This window comes from Ictalurus furcatus, chromosome 18, assembly GCF_023375685.1.
Source record: "Ictalurus furcatus strain D&B chromosome 18, Billie_1.0, whole genome shotgun sequence".
Classification (NCBI taxonomy): domain Eukaryota; kingdom Metazoa; phylum Chordata; class Actinopteri; order Siluriformes; family Ictaluridae; genus Ictalurus; species Ictalurus furcatus.
In genome coordinates this window covers 21,384,711-21,401,193 of record NC_071272.1, presented here as the reverse complement: position 1 = coordinate 21,401,193, position 16,483 = coordinate 21,384,711, and the positions used below count along the sequence as shown (strand labels likewise).

The 16,483-nt window shown below is 38.7% G+C and overlaps 1 protein-coding gene across 2 annotated transcripts; it reads right to left on the bottom strand.

The window, feature by feature from the left end:
* Positions 1–899: 899 nt before the first annotated feature.
* lifrb (LIF receptor subunit alpha b) lies at positions 900–15,660 on the bottom strand. Of its 2 annotated transcripts, XM_053648156.1 has the most exons (18): positions 15,543–15,660; positions 13,027–13,142; positions 10,957–11,135; positions 10,566–10,716; positions 10,000–10,248; positions 9,357–9,489; positions 8,601–8,728; positions 8,345–8,487; positions 7,419–7,572; positions 6,959–7,020; positions 6,635–6,857; positions 6,370–6,552; positions 5,011–5,127; positions 3,911–4,072; positions 3,678–3,800; positions 2,796–2,889; positions 2,608–2,671; positions 900–1,744 (listed from the first exon to the last, which is right to left on the bottom strand). In XM_053648156.1, exons 2-18 carry the CDS (start codon positions 13,127–13,129, stop codon positions 1,310–1,312), a joined length of 2,703 nt encoding a protein of 900 aa, XP_053504131.1. In that variant the 5' UTR covers positions 13,130–13,142; positions 15,543–15,660; the 3' UTR covers positions 900–1,309. The 2 variants fall into 2 exon arrangements, with proteins under 2 accessions (XP_053504131.1, XP_053504133.1); XM_053648158.1 differs by lacking the exons at positions 2,608–2,671; positions 2,796–2,889 and having other exon boundaries at positions 1,553–1,744.
* Positions 15,661–16,483: the final 823 nt, after the last annotated feature.

Genomic DNA, 16,483 nt, shown 5'->3' with positions numbered 1-16,483 from the left:
ATGCAACCAGATAGCAAATCAAAGGGGAGCCTACTGTATAATCTAATGTGCCTTTAAAATCTGTCTGTATCTAATAATAGCCAAATAGCTAACTTTAGAGATCACCAACATCAGTTAACGAAGTAAGAAATAAAGTAATCGGGGGAAGTTTCATTGTGAATATAACAATGTCACCTTGTCCTGAAGTATTTTATTCCTCTTATACCAGAGCAATCTGCCAATGGTTTTTAATGTTTAATTTATTAAAAGAATGGCACAATGCACTTTCGTACATTTATCGATACGTTTAATATTATGCAGTGTCTGCAAAACAAGTTAGTTCCTGTTATCAGTTGCGTTATAACAGCTATAAACGGTGGTTTAATAACCTCTTATTCTTTCTCTTGAAGTTAAGATAAATATAATGGGTTTTTTAAAAAAAACAAACAAAAAAAACACAGCTTGACATCCATCCATACATCCATCCATCTTCTACCGCTTACTCCTTCTTCAGGGTCACGGGGAACCTGGAGCCTAGCCCAGGAAGCATCGGGCACAAGGTGGGGTACACCCTGGACAGGGTGCCAGTCCATCGCAGGGCACAATCACACACACATTCACACACCCATTCATACACTACGGACACTTTGGACACGCCAATCAGCCTACCATGCATGTCTTTGGACTGGGGGAGGAAACCGGGGTACCCAGAGGAAACCCCTGCAGCACGGGGAGAACATGCAACCTCCGCACACACAGGGCCGTGGCGGGAATCGAACCCCCAACTCTGGAAGCGTGAGGCGAACGTGCTAACCACTAAGCCACCGTGATTATACGTTCTTTGTTAAATAACACGTTTACTATTTTATGTTACAGAAGGTTAATAAACACCTTCTGACCAATCATTGAATTCAACAACAATGTGGTATACATTTAATTAACTGAAAAGCCAAATAAATAAATCATAGTACATAAAGAGCCCCAGGTCAGTAAACAGACAGTATTCAGACGTCATCAAACATTAAAAGGTGTTTACTCTGAACACAATTCATATAAACATCTGTCAAGATAACTGCTGCGAGATATACAATCCGAATAAAAGAAGGTACATGAATACAGTGTTGACATTAAAAGTGCAGAGGATGGCTTTTTTAAATGCTAAAAAAACACACACACACATAGAAAATCATAAAGTAGTTTACTGGCATAAAAAACAACTTCCTTTGGATAAAATTCTTTGGAAAAGTCTGAAAATGTTGCTGAAGTGCACTAAACGACTTTTTAGTGAAGTTTTAGAAGGTAGATCTGAAATCAACTGGCTGAGATAGATTTAAATAACAAGTTTGTCTATATAATGCATTTCAGACATGTTGGATGGTGAGTGGGACCACCAGTGAGCATCAGAGGGTTGGTGCTGGATACTGTCACTCTGTATCTGAGGCCTGTAACCTGATGCTCCAACTTTATCAGATGCAGGCACCACAGGCAGGTTGTATGTTGGGTTTAGAATCCCAGGACATGGAAGCTCCTTGTAAGAAAGGTCAACAGTAATGAGCGGGAGAGATTGTGGATTGCTATTAGGTGTTTGATAATTTTCAGACAGGGGTGAGTCTTTGGTGTGAGGACTGTTGCGCGCCTGGGGTTCATGATGTTCTTTCTGTAGCTCTAGTACAATTAGTGGAGGATAGCGGTCCGGATTCTTTCCTTTCAACACTTCATTTTCTTCACACAACAGCTGATCCATCACTTGCCATTGACAAACATTCTGCAAATAAAAGACCCAAATGGGTTACGAGTCAAATAAATGTTCATAATTCAGCACCAAAGAGTGAACAGTGGGTGTTTTTGTTCTTGTGTTCTCATGTACTCGCTTAACATCATGTTCCAACCTGTCAAATTTAATTCAAGAGTGCAAGTACAGAAATCGGATGAAGTACCAGAAACTGTTCTTGATCCTTCTCAAATGTCGAAGATGCATTAGGTGGCATGCCAATGAAAACAAACAGAGACCCATAAGTCACTGTGACAAAATTATAACGGTGGAAGAGACAAATTACCATGGGTTTCAGTTTTTTGGGGTTTTTGTTAGTATTACCTAGGCAATGCACTAAAGTCTAACCAGCAGCTAATATAGAAGAATTGAATCGCAAGGAGGCTCTCATTAGCCAAGTTATCCAGTTAGCAATAACGTCCTCTGGTAACTTTAAAATGACGGTTCAGCCAAAAATATAATTTCACCCCCCCCCCCCCCAAAAAAAAAAAAAAAGCTATGAGGCTAATAAGGCTACCAGTTTAGCACTGTGCACACTGCATGCCTACTTCATATGGTAAAATATGATATCTCAAAAAGTGAAAATATCTCATTTATATATATATATATATATATATATATATATATATATATATATATATATATGTATATAAAAACTCAGCAGTGTTGTCTGCGTTAACATGAATATTCACAGTGCAACACTGTCAGCTATAAACTTCCCACAGACCCCAAAAATGTCTTGGCTGGCACTATTTGGGATAAGAGGAATTGTGAGAATCAGCCCATCACATTCTTGGCATTGAGAAAGACACATTCTTTGTGCTGAGAGCACTAAGACTAGCACTAGTAGGACTCACATTTTTAAGAAATTCTTCTGAAAGCATCGGCTTGGGAACTTCAGGCCACAGCACTGTTTTCACCCTGAAGGATTCATTCAAGAAGCGTGAAGGGGGGGAAAAAAAAAAAAACACTTTATGGCTCTGTACACTGTACTGTCTGTGAAGTTTTCTCATAAAACGTACTGTAAAGTGTAAACGTGTCATACCGTTTCCAATTTCTGTAGGTAAGGAATGCAATGACGCAAAAGACAAACATTATTATGGCCAGTGCAGCGACAACATTAATAATCACCAGGTCAACTGCAGAAAGAAAAAGAAGGGTTTGTTTTTTTTCCTAAAACTGAAATATGTTTTGCATGTTACTCAATCAGCAGTAACGTTCTAGCATTTATAATCTGCTTATACCCAAAAGTAAAAAAGATTCCCTTCCAATTCTACTGCAACACACCAACACTGATGATCTAAAAGTACCTGATATTGTTACTGTTATTGATTTCATTGATTTTGCATTTAATGTAATGTGTAATAAGATAAATAAACAAATGAATAAATAAAAATAAATATGACCATAAAGACCGACTATCTTTATACCACATTTGTTCCTTGTCTTGGCTTATCTGTCCAACCTACCGGGATGTTTTTACCGGAAGCCTAGGCACGTTTAGAAAGTCAGTAAAAAGATTTCCATCTCGTTTGGCGAAACGTGGCCAAAAGTATGGGCAATACTGTTCACGATATATAAACATGGTTCTAAGTGTACTAAATCTCTAGTCTTGGCTAAACATGGGCATAATTCCTCTAAACAGTAAGTCAGCCTTCAGCTTAAAGCTGATGAAGCTGGTCTCAGGCAGAGAGCGAATACAGTGATACATAAACCCCAACATGTTTTCTGATTTATATCTACTTGAATAAATCATTTCCTAATACAATAAATTTAGTAGATCCCTCTTGGTCTGGTAATTAATGGGATTGGAACCCATGAAACCATCAGGTCTAACACTGCTGGTAGAGTGCTGCAGGGCAGATATAATTAGCATTTTTATCACTGTAAAGGTAAAATATGAGCCTAAACTATTGTAAACACCTACCCTGAGGATCCATTGACACAGTGATGGTAGATCCAGGGCCTTCTCCTGCAGATGTGAATGCCTTCACTGTGAATTTGTAGGTTTCCACCTGAAGACTGAACTTGTACCTTTGAATACTGGGGTCTCGAATTAATAGAAAAAAATGTTTACATGTTACTTTTGCAAAAAAAAAAGGTAAATGTTCAATGCAAATTTGAGAGCTAATGTGAGATGTGAGAGTTAATGTCACTTACCAGATATAACAACTTTCTGTGCATCTCCACCACCGTAACTGTAGTACACATTATAACCTTCTATAAAGCCCCTGTGCTCCTCTTCATGCACATTTATCCAGGAGAGGTAAATATTTAAGCCCTCCTGCACTGCACTTAAATTCTGAACTGTTCCTGATGGGGCTGGGGGGAAAAAAAAAAGACAGATGACATGGAAAAGTAAATGAAAAAGAGTACAAATACAGACAGCATAGAAGCAACATGTTGCTAAAACAAGACATCACTGTACTGTATTTACTCATAATATACAGTATAATTTGCCATTAAGTGATAAACAAGAAAAAACAAGGGTCAATATCTCTCCATATGATGTGTAAGCCCTATCCAAGGTGGATGAAGGACTTTAATAAAGAAAGAATTGAATTGGATGAGGTGAGGTTTTGAAGATAATTATAATTATAGCTTGGAGGAATGGGTTGCCCCGCCTCTTTCACTGGGGCTGAGAGACTTGATGGTCAGAGACCATACCTCCTTCTTTGGAACAGGCAGTTACAGAAGCAATGTCTCCTTCAGCATGACTGACACAGAGGCCACTCCTCCTTCACTGCTTCTGACAGATGCAAAGGCCACACCTTCTTCTATGATGCTGACATAGAGGCCACACCTCCTTCTCTGACACTACTGACAGAGAGGCCACACCTAATTCACTGATTCTGACAGATGCAAAGGCCACACCTCCTTCTATGATGCTGACATAGAGGTCACACCTCCTTCTCTGACCCTTCTCTGACACTCACAGAGAGGCCACACCTCCTTCACTGCGTCTGCCAGATGCAAAGGCCACACCTCCTTCTATGATGATGACATAGAGGCCACACCTCCTTCTCTGACTATGACAGGGAGGCCACACCTTCACTGATTCTGACAGATGCAAAGGCCACACCTCCTTCTATGATGCTGACATACAGGCCACACCTCCTTCTCTGACACTCACAGAGAGGCCACACCTCCTTCACTGATTCTGACAGATGCAGAGGCCACACCTCCTATGATGCTGACATAGAGGCCACACCTCCTTCTCTGCAGAATAGTTAAAGTGAAAAGAAATACTGAGTACTTACGCTGCTCTACCATATAGCCTTCTCTCCTCTGCAGCAAGTATGGTGCTCCTAAATTGCAGGCATAAACCGAGAGAGTGTATTTCACTCCCTCTTTAAAATCTGTGTCCATAACACGGTCTAAACAGGGATGAAAAACATAATAAACGTACAGAAAATATAACTTCAGCATTGCCATGATTTTACTACATTAATATTGTGTAGTGCTTACAATCATGCAGATTAATCAGGTAATGTGTCCAATTCATGTAAGCACAGATGCTTAATTCAATTAAAATCAGTACATGAGTTACATGCTGTACAAATCACAACAATGTACAGTAGTGCTTGAAACTTTGTGAACCCTTTAGAATTTTCTACATTTCTGCATAAATATGACCTGAAACATCACCCATCATCAGATTTTCACGCAAGTCCTAAACGTAGATAAAGATTAACCCAATTAAACAAATGAGACAAAAATATTATACTTGGTCAATTATTTATTGAGGAAAATGATCCGATATTACATATCTGTGTGTGGTAAAAATATGTGAACCTCTAGCTTGAGCAGTTCATTTTAAGGTGAAATTAAACTCAAGTGTTTTCAATCAATGGGATGACGATGAGGTGTGAGCGAGCGTCCTGTTTTATTTTAAAAGCACGGATCTATCAAAGTCTGATCTACACAACACATGCTTGTGGAAGTGTATCATGGCACGAACAAAGGCGATTTCTGAGGACCTCAGAAAAAGAGTTGTTGATGCTCATAAGGCTGGAAAAGGTTACAAAACCATCTCTAAATTTCTGTATTATAAATTCTTTAGCCTAATATTTTGAGATACTGGATTCTTGATTTCCATGAGCGGTAAGCCGTAATCATCGAGATTAAAACAAAAAAAAGGCTTGAAATATTTAACTTTATGTGTAATGAATCCAGAATGTATGAAAGTTCGACTTTTTGAATTAAATTACGGAAATAACTGAACTTTTCCACAATATTCAAATTTTTTTTTTACATGCACCTGTATATCCTCCTATTGGTCGCTTTTATATATATATACACTGTGAGATTTCAATAAAACATTTCTCACACGGTCGTCACAACTTTGTCATCGGCTGTATTTGGTCACAATGGTACTAAATGAACCACCAGTGAGCGTATCACATTATTATCTCAAGCCACGGCCAAAGAATTCGATTATCTCAACCCGTGATCAAAGACTGTACGATTTTCTGCCTGTTTTTCCTGTAGCAGACCAAAAATAAATAAATAAATAAATAAATAAACGCACATTGTAAACCTGGCTTACATTACAGCACCAGCTACAAGGTAGTAGTTTGGGTATACAAATACAGTACAGATTTTTTCCAGTTACTGACCTGAGTAAATATTTTCTTTGGAGGAACTGGACGCGATTTTTTTCCATTTTAAAGAACACTGTTTTGCTTTGTAAGTTGGATACCAGTCCAACACGTAGCCACAGCTGGAATTAGGGCTCGGTTCCCAGAACATATCAAAAGATCCATTATTTCCTTTAATACGACTGGTGTTAACACCACCACCTGTGAAATGAATGAGGGTAATAAAATCGCATCCTTGTTGTAATATTATTCAGCACATTCAAAGCACAACGCCTCTGTTTACCTGGAGACAGGTTGGGGATGGTTATGCTGGAGGGACGAGAGACACCGGCGGAGTTCTCAGCAGATATGGAAATGACGTTGTGTGTTTTGGCGCTGCCTGCTAGCAGCTTATGGCAGAACTCTGTTGGTGATTTGGTGACACGCTCTTCATTCCTGTCTGTAGATTTTCCCATAAAGAGCACATAGCGTGTGATGTTCCCATGACTCTGAGCTGCACTTAGTCTCTATGAAAAGATTAAACAAAATTATACAATCCTAATCTTACAACCTTAATCTCAATGTATTTGGCTTTGTTATGAGGACAAATAATATCAAGTGCACTTACGTTCCAGACAACATAAGTCTGTTCACCAAAAACCTGCATCCACACATCTACAGCTTCTGGAACTGAAAAAACCAACAACAACAATCTATTAATAGGATTATTAAGAGAATAAGGTTTTTTCCCCCCTTATATTGAATAAAACATTTCTTGACATGGCAATTCATCAAAAATGAAAAGGTCCCATCTCTAATGCTGAAATGACCCAAAACTGTTTCTGAAATAGAACAGACATGTGCGTGAAAGTCAGACAGTATAATACAGTCTGATATATAGCCTATAGAGTCATTTCCTCTCATGATAATAAAACCATGAACTGTTTAAGGGGTGTTATTATTATAGGGAGGATTTTATTTTATTTTATTTATATATATATATATATATATATATATATATATATATATATATATATATATATATATATATGTGTGTGTGTCAAAATGTGAATATTTTTAGTGCTTACATTCTTCTTTGGTGACGAAGGTGATGAGGTTACTCCAGTCCCCCCATTTATAAAAATGCTCGCGAGAGCCACACTGGACGCGAGCTTTGTACTCAGTAAAGGGCTTCAGATCTGCCAGGAACAATGAGGTCAGTCCTGTTCCTTTAAATGTTTCCTACGAAGAAAAGATATTTTTAATGATTATGTATATGAACAATATGTAAGCATAAGACACTTGGAGGCGTGTGGGAAAATGAACAATGACGGGATAGTGTGATGAAGTGCAGTTACTTCTACCACCCACCCATCCATCCACCCATCCATCTTCTATACCACTTATCCTTCTCAGGGTCACGGTGAACCTGGAGCCTATCCCAGGGAGCATCAGGCACAAGGCGGGGTACACCCTGGACAGGGTGCCAATCCATCGCAGGGCACAATCACATACACACTCACACACCCATTCATACACTACGGACACTTTAGACACGCCAATCAGCCTACCATGCATGTCTTTTGACTGGGGGAGGAAACCGGAGTACCCGGATGAAACCCCCGCAGCACGGGGAGAACATGCAAACTCCGCACACACAGGGTCACGGTGGGAATCGAACCCCCGACCCTGGAGGTGTGAGGCGAACGTGCTAACCCGAAGTTGACTATCTTCCCATAACAGCTCGTTCGTCTTACACAACGGTAATTTTCTAACAACTACTTTTTTTTTCTTCTTCTAAGAACAACCGGTCGTACTTTTTATTCCTTTTTAGTTACGTTTAATATCACGGAACGTCTCCAAAATCCAAGGTGAAAAAATTGGATTCAGTCAAAAATCTAATTAACACAGTGTTCCTCCAATGTCTTCCAAGACATTTTTTCATATGTCGGAACTTTCTTTCAAAGCAAATTTTTTTTTTTTTTTGGTCTTTATAATAGATCATGTAACTTACGTTAATTATCCGTCCGTTGCGCTCCACTTGGCATATCATCGGAAAGGAATTATAATTTGACAGTCCGTCCCATTTCCAGTCGAGACTTGCATTTCTTGCATTCAACAGAGTGGGGGAGAAAAGTGACGGTGCTTTCAGGTGCACTACAGAAAAGTTGGAACATGTTAGTTACTAATACAGAATGAAGCTGTGAAATATCTCAGCTTTTAAACTAAGATTTCAAGAATCACAGAACTTGTGCTGTACTGTACTTTACCCCTGAGTTTTGGATCAGCTGCGTCAAAGATTATTTTTGTGCCAAGGTCATTTTTGGCAGTTAGGGTCCAGTTCATCACCCCTGTGTCTATGGTCTGGTTCAGAACACAAAGCTGAGGTGAACATTCCCTGAATGAGACACATAATAAAGCACTATGATGGAGAAAATAAAAGCAGACTAAGCACACATAGTACAAACAAAGTCAATATTACACAAAAGGACACAAGGCAGAACTGTATGATTATAGCGGTTCTTGGTGTGAATGAGTTTTAGCTACACTTCAGGTGCCCAATTCTTAGTCAGCAGCAGCTGAATAGAATATTCCTGGATCAATTTATTGGAAATCTTACATTTTAATTGCTTCAAAGGAAACGTGTGATAATGAGCTGCAAAATACACAAATATAGCATAGTATACAGCTCTGTATGAGTGATGACTCATAATCACACGATCCCGTATGATCCTGGTTCCTCTCAAGGTTTCCTCCTCATATCATCACAGGGAGTTCATCCTTTTCCACTGCCACCTCTGGATTGCTCATTAGGGATCTAAATCTATATCCAGATTTCTATAAAGCTGCTTTGCGACAACGCACACTGTCAAATGTGAGTAAATACCTTTTTTTTTTTTTTTTTTTTTTAAAAATGTTATCAATTAAACTGAATTAAAAACTTTCACCCAAATATCTAGATGTCTAATAAACTTCAGCAAAATCTTAGAAATGTATTTGATAATCAGGGTGCAAAATCGTCCTACCTCCCGTTGATGGAGTACTTTGTGGGGCCGATCATTCCTGGATCATTTGGATTTTGTTGCCCTTTAATCCAGCTACACTCCACAGAACTGAGATCCCGAGTCTCACATGTAAGGTTGTGGTCATCAGGAGCATCTGCAATAACCGCTCATGTCAGGACTTTCAAGACCGATGCTTATTAAATAACCGATGTGTATATATATATATATATATATATATATATATATATATATATATATATATGAGAGAGAGAGAGAGAGCGAGAGAGAGAAAGATAGTATCTCACAAAAGTGAGTACACCCCTCACATTTTTGTCACACAAAATATTTACACTCTGGGCCCAATGTGGACATTTTCACTTAGGGGTGTACTCACTTTTGTTGCCAGCGGTTTAGACATTAATGGCTGTGTGTTGAGTTATTTTGAAGGGACAGCAAATTTACTCTGTTACACAAGCTGTACACTCACTACTTTACATTCTTCAGTGTTGTCACATGAAAAGATATAATCAAATATTTACAAAAATGTGAGGGGTGTACTCACTTTTGTTAGATACTGTATATATATATATATATATATATATATATATATATATATATATATATATATATATATAGTGTCTGGGAAAGTCTGGTTTATACTTACAGCCAATGAAGTAAGTGGAGCCTTCATTCTCGCATGTTATATCATAGCCGTGTGCTGAAGACGGTACAGCATGTCGGATAGGGTTCGTGATGTAAGTCCGGTTGCTGATCCGAATTGTGAAATTAGAGGATCTGAACTGTCCATCGTGTTCCGGTTCTAGGATACAGCAGAACCTGATGCCCTCACTAACCAGTGCAATATGGTTCACAGGATACACCATTACGTTCTTCATGTCAGGTATGTCTTTTCCTGTAGGGTACAGAAGAAAATACGGTATTCTTCAAGAAGCAGCATGCAGATGCTCCCTCCCATACTGCCTCAAACACAAAACATTTTACTAATGAACAGCTTAGACATAGAAAAGTGGTTTCCATGGAAGCATTTTGATTAAAAGAACATGCAAGGGTAATGGCATTGCTTACATTTTTTAAAAAATGGCTTATATAAGACATTCTCCTAAAAGAGTTGACGCAAAGAGCCGACTCATTCATGAGCAACACATCACATTCCACTCAGGCTTTCATACAGCTCTTTCTCAGCTCAAAGAATTCAAAATGAATACACACCAGGTAACGTCTTCAGAGGTGTCCAGGCACTGGTGCGGTCATGGTCTCTGTAGCGCAGCTGGACAGAATGTGACGTACACTCCAGAGGTAATGGTGAAGTCCAGGTCCACTTATAATGGCCCATTTGATTCGCGTTCAATTCTATAGTCTCCTAACAGAGGCAGAAGAGAGAAAGAGCAAACCGTTCCATCAGATTTTAACGTGCTTAAACAGAGCCGACAAGTTCAAGGAATCAGCGAATCGTATTCCCGTATGACTGGATTCAGATCTAGCTTTCATAACTCTCTTCTACTGGACGATGACAGCATGACATGGTTTGTGGGAAAATCATCTATTTGGCTCTTAACTGAAATGAGAATAAAATAGCTTTATTACATAAACATTCACTTACACTATGAACCAGTTTCATTTGCTCAGTATAGAAAATCCTAACGTCGTAGGTGACTTTGTCTCGTGTGATGCCGTTGCTGACGCCATTCTTCCACGTAATATTCATCTTCCAAACACCTTTATAATTCCAGCCACCTTCTGGGTTAACTTCCAGCTCCTCGGGAGCAGTTAGCGGCTGCGCTGTTAACAGGATTTTTACAAAGAATAACATGTTGGCACATGAAACCTGCAGATATCATACTGGGTCAAAGAACAATAACAAGTCAGCATGAATTCAACACTACGTGTGCATGAACCTCCTGAAACGTACAAATGAGCCCTATTTGGAGAGGATAGGTTTTTGTTTCTGTTCAGAACTGGAATGTCGGATTTCCGTAAACCGTTGAGAAACTTCCTGCCCCATTATGCCTACAGAACTGTTTTTCACCGACCTCAAGGCCAGGCTACTGATTTTAGACACGGATTATACTGTTGAGTTTAAACGGCTTATTTATTTCAACACATACCAGGTTAATGAACATTTTGTAAAACTCAGTCATTTCATATTAATGGCCTGAAAGAAAGCAATTCAAAACCAATCCGTACATTAAGACAAATAAGACTAGCCGTTCAATTCGACAAAAGTAATGGCACCCGAGAAAAGGAGGAAGTGTTCGTGAAATGTCTAGAGAACCCAAAGTGCTGCAAAGGCTTCGCCGTAAAACTGGAGCATTTCGCAGACACAACACTTACGATGGGCTTTTTCGTTGCTTAGATGCGATTTTGTTGTTTTTCGTGCTTTGTAATTTACAGGTCATTGGTATTTACCAACATATGGTATGTTGAGGGGAAAAAAAAAATGACTGAAATTTTTGTAAATCTGGTCAGAATTTTGAGTTTGGTTTGGTCACGAAAACATTTAACTGTATTAAATGATTGATAAATGATGCCCAGTGTCAGGGAAAATAACGAAAGCTATTGTTAGACGCACTATATAGATCAAACTGAGTTGAATTAATATTCACATGAATTCCAAGATGTTCTTTACTTTCTAAAATTGGAAAAAAATCACTAAATCTACTAAAAATCCTTGACTTACGCAGGCTCTAGATTGCAGTGGCGTGTGCGTCTGGTTTCATTTGAAAGCAACTGAAGAGCTATCCATCATCACAGTTTCGAACTGTGATGCATCATTACACCCCTATTAAATAATAATAAAGTTCTGCTGAAAAGTATATTAAAACATGGTACCCCTTCTTGCAGCATGTCAAAGAGCACATCGAGCTGCCTGGCCCACAGTAAGTAGGTAAGTACGCAAGTAAGTAAGTAAGTAAACTTACTGCCAGCTCCTGCTCTACTGGTTATTCTGGTTTGTAGTACCGGTCTCTCTGAAGTAAACTGCTCCTTCACTTAGGGTTAGGGTTAAAACTACAGTTATAAATTCCACAGGTAGGGTCCTATGCCTTTACTTTGTAACTGACTGTTACATAGAAGCTGACACTGGAGACTCCTTTCGTAAATAGGAAATAAATGTCTCCCTAAAGAAAACTTCACCAGTATCAACAATTACACGTATTTTAATCTGTTTATGTGAACCGTTCACCAAACCAGTCCCTGTGAATGAGCTGTGAAATGATAAGGTATTAGAACGATCACATTAATATACATTAAGAAGAGTTTAGCAGCTGCAGTACTGTCACCGTTTCCACTATCGAAAATTAATCAACACCTTCTGACCAATCAGAATCCTGAATTTAACTGCTGCGGAATAAATAACATTAACTAGGTTATTAAGCAGATCGTAATTAACAACTAAAATAAATCACTAACTGTATTAGATGTAAAAAAAAAACAAACAAAAACAACAACGTGTTATGTGATTACAGCAGTTTACTGGAATTTTTTTTTCTTTCTTTCTTTCTTTTACACAAAAGGGGCTCATTCTGTGGGGCCAGTACCTTTTGAATGTAACAAATAGATCAGACAGAGAAGTAGGCCTTGAGAATGGTTATTGGGTGGTTTGCAGCTTAGAACGATGTTTGCTTTTGGATTTCTAGATGCGTTCTTTTCTTCAGCTGTGGTGCAGACTCACCTTCCACGATCAGCACTGAGAGCACAGCACACAGAAACCACCTACATACACGGGCCATGGCAGATCCACACAAACAACGACTGCACAGGTCTGAATAGTTCATGAGTAATGGTGTGCTGGAGAAACAAAACAAGCGGTTTTAGTGGGTTGGAATATATGGTCATGTCCACAATGCCCTGTTGACTGGAAAGTTTGAACTTCCTGCTTACTTTGGATTTTGGCCAGCCTCAACTTTCACTGTTACACACAAACAACTCATGCAAAACAGCTGTTTGTTTCAGAAACAATATCCATCGTAATATCCGTTGGATAGTATATGTCAAATCTACTTACAAATTATATGCAGTGAATGTGCGATATATTAAATGATTCGGTGTGGATCTTCCACATGACCCTAGGACACTTACAATCGTGATTAAAAATTATTCAACGAGGAATGGGTTAAGATTCCTCAGGAACGCTGCCAAAAGCTGGTGTCTGGTTATGCATCTCGTTTGCAGCAGGTCATAACAGCAAAACGGTGCTCTACTAAGTACTAAAGATGATTTTGTTTGATTTCTTCATTGAAAACAGCTGAAAGTCTGTAAATTTTGACAATAAACCTGATTTGCAATGGGGGTTGAATAAGTTTGATCGCAACTGGAGATTAAACACAGCACCGTCACACAACATTTCAGATAACATAGTACAGAAAAGCTTGTAGAAAGCTATCAGTTGATAATCAATACTGTGCATCATGCGATACACAGAAATCTAAAGCGGCTAAAGTGGCAACTGTGCATCGCTTGATGGTTTATAGCTACACTGGGAAGTGAACATAACTTTCATTAGCAGCACGTGAAACATACAATGACATTTGGTAGATTTAGCTAGGTTTTAGTAAAGATATTGTTTAAGAAGGACTTTGGCTACAGAAGAAAGCATTTTTCATTATAGTCGAGGTAGCTAGTTATCAACCCTGTTGCTAGCCAAGTATTTGCAACTAAAGTTTGCAAATAGCTAGCGTCATATATCCGAGCAACACTAAACAAGAAGTCTAGGTTACATTCAAACTACGAGACCAAGCTAGCTAACTAATTCTCAAACAGTTGTGTCTTTGTCACTAGCATGGTACTCTCAAGGATAGATCTTTGCTAACTTTAATACATATCTTTCACCTGCAAATGCGAACATGGTGTACGTTTTAAAACGATATAATGGCGTGCAATTAGTGTTAAAGGTACAAAGAAAACAAGGAAAATATGACAACGCCGGCTATTCTTTTGATGCAACTGGGAAACTTTTAACGTTTGAGAAAACAAAATGTTACATCGAATTTGAAAAAGTCAGCAGGTGAAAAAACAACCAAAACAACTACATTGCTACATTATCTTCGCAAGACATCACTTTCTAAACAGAGTTCTTCTGGGGGGGTTCAGCCAACAGTCCAGGGATAATAAACGTCTTAAACATGCTGCTGAGAATGCAAAATGGATTAATGACACTATGACCTAGAAAAAATTAAATCAATAAACCTGTGGCCACAGAAGGGCCTTACAATCAATCCACCACCACATCCCTGGATCGTTCTGAGGAAACTCCCATATTACATTATTTATTTACTCACAGGCTCAACCCTGAATGGCTGTCTATTACACATATAAAGCACCTCATACACTACACTAAAAAAAAAAAGGGAACTAAACTGTACTTTGGCACATGAGTGCCACACTCATACATCTTTTGTATCTTTAGTATCTCCATCCATACCGCTTATCCTTCCTTCAGGGTCACGGGGAAACCTGGAGCCTATCTCAGGGAGCATCAGGCACAAGGTACACCCTGGACAGGGTGCCAATCCATCGCATCACACACACTACGGACACTTTGGACATGCCAATCAGCCTACCATACCATGCAAACCGGAGCACCCGGACGAAACCCCAACAGCACGGGGAGAACATGCAAACTCTGCACACACAGGGCCACGGTGGGAATCGAACCCCCGACCCTGGAGGTGTGAGGCCACCGTGCGCCCTCTTAGTATCTACTACATGATAACGTGGATTATAGTTTACCTGGATTATAGTTTACCTGATTTTAAAGGTACATAATTGGACATTAAGGACCACTCAAACCTTATCCTCGTTAACATGGACCCTTCCAAGGAAACAAACAAACAAATAAATAAATAATAAAAAAATGCCAAATGTTTCTAGGAATAAAACAGACCCATATGATTGAGCCAGATATATAGACTTACTGTAGATTACTTTATTTTAAAAAATATAATAATAATAATAATAATAATAATAATAATAATAATAAAAAGAGAGAGATAGATATTAAGTCTTTAACGCTAATAAAATACACTAATCATGTTGCGCAATTAAACCTCCAAAGCCTCCAGCTCCGACCTCAGTTTGAAACCAAGGTCGTTTCTTCTTTCTTTTCCTTCCTTTTTTTTTTTTTTTTTTTAAAAAATAAAATTAATTAAATAAATAAATAAATAATTTATTCATTTACAATCCACATACCGGGAAGTTGTTCCTCTACTTTAAGATGTCGCAAGCTGTAGCTCTGGTTCTTCCTTAAATAAGAAAAAACCAAAAGTAAATCCAAAACTAAAAGCGGAAGAGCTGAGTGTGGACATGTAGTAAATGTTTAAGAGGAGGATCATGTACCTCCATGGAGAAATGCAGAAATGGGAGTGTTTCACTGAGAGGAGGTTCATACTGGAAGAGGGCGACGCTGTTCCTGGGAAAAGGAAACGACGGTGTGTTGAGCAACAACTCTGTGTGAAAACACACACACACACACACACACACACACACACACACAACTGAGGCGATTTAAACCTCCATTCCCTCGGGTCCTATCCTAAATATTGATATTGTTGTGACCCTTTTCTTCTGTGGAGGAATCGCAGTAGATATGATTAGAGAGATAGATGTAAACATTGCATAGATATAATTAGCTATAGCCTACAATGTACATTTAAAAGTAGTCAAAACACATCAAGTGTTTCAATTTGAGGGAACAAAATGTCCATCTTTTACTAACATTGAGGAAAATACTCGACCCCTGAGATGCTATTCTCGTAACGCTGAGGTACTATGGTGAGCCATAGGGCTCAAAACTAACGCTTTTAACGACTTGTAGCTGCAGAATGTTGTATTCCAGAGGTGAAAGGCATGTGAAATATGAAGCGGTCTAGTTATATTTTGAGGAAAAGGGGTAACAGGACTTATGTTTGATGCGTTTTTTTTTTTTTTTTTTTTTTAAATGAACACAAACACATACTGTTATTTCTTTCAATAAACAAAAAATGGTCCCCTTTTCAACCTTCTACAAAGCGCTTTATACTGTTTCTCATTCACCCATTCACTCACACACTAATGGTAACAGAGCCATCAGGGTTCAGTCTTGCCCAAGGACACTTCAGTATGTGGAGTTACGTGGGCTGGGAATCAAACCG

What these genes read in the sequence shown, in the direction of transcription:
- lifrb (XM_053648156.1), bottom strand. Translation starts at nt 13,129, where the DNA reads ATGAACTATTCAGACCTGTGCAGTCGTTGTTTGTGTGGATCTGCCATG. An exon ending in CTCAGTGCTGATCGTGGAAG is followed by an intron (nt 11,136 to 13,026) that starts GTGAGTCTGCAC and finishes TCCTGTTAACAG; the next exon opens with CGCAGCCGCTAACTGCTCCC. An exon ending in AGGCTATATGGTAGAGCAGC is followed by an intron (nt 4,073 to 5,010) that starts GTAAGTACTCAG and finishes TTTTCCCCCCAG; the next exon opens with CCCCATCAGGAACAGTTCAG.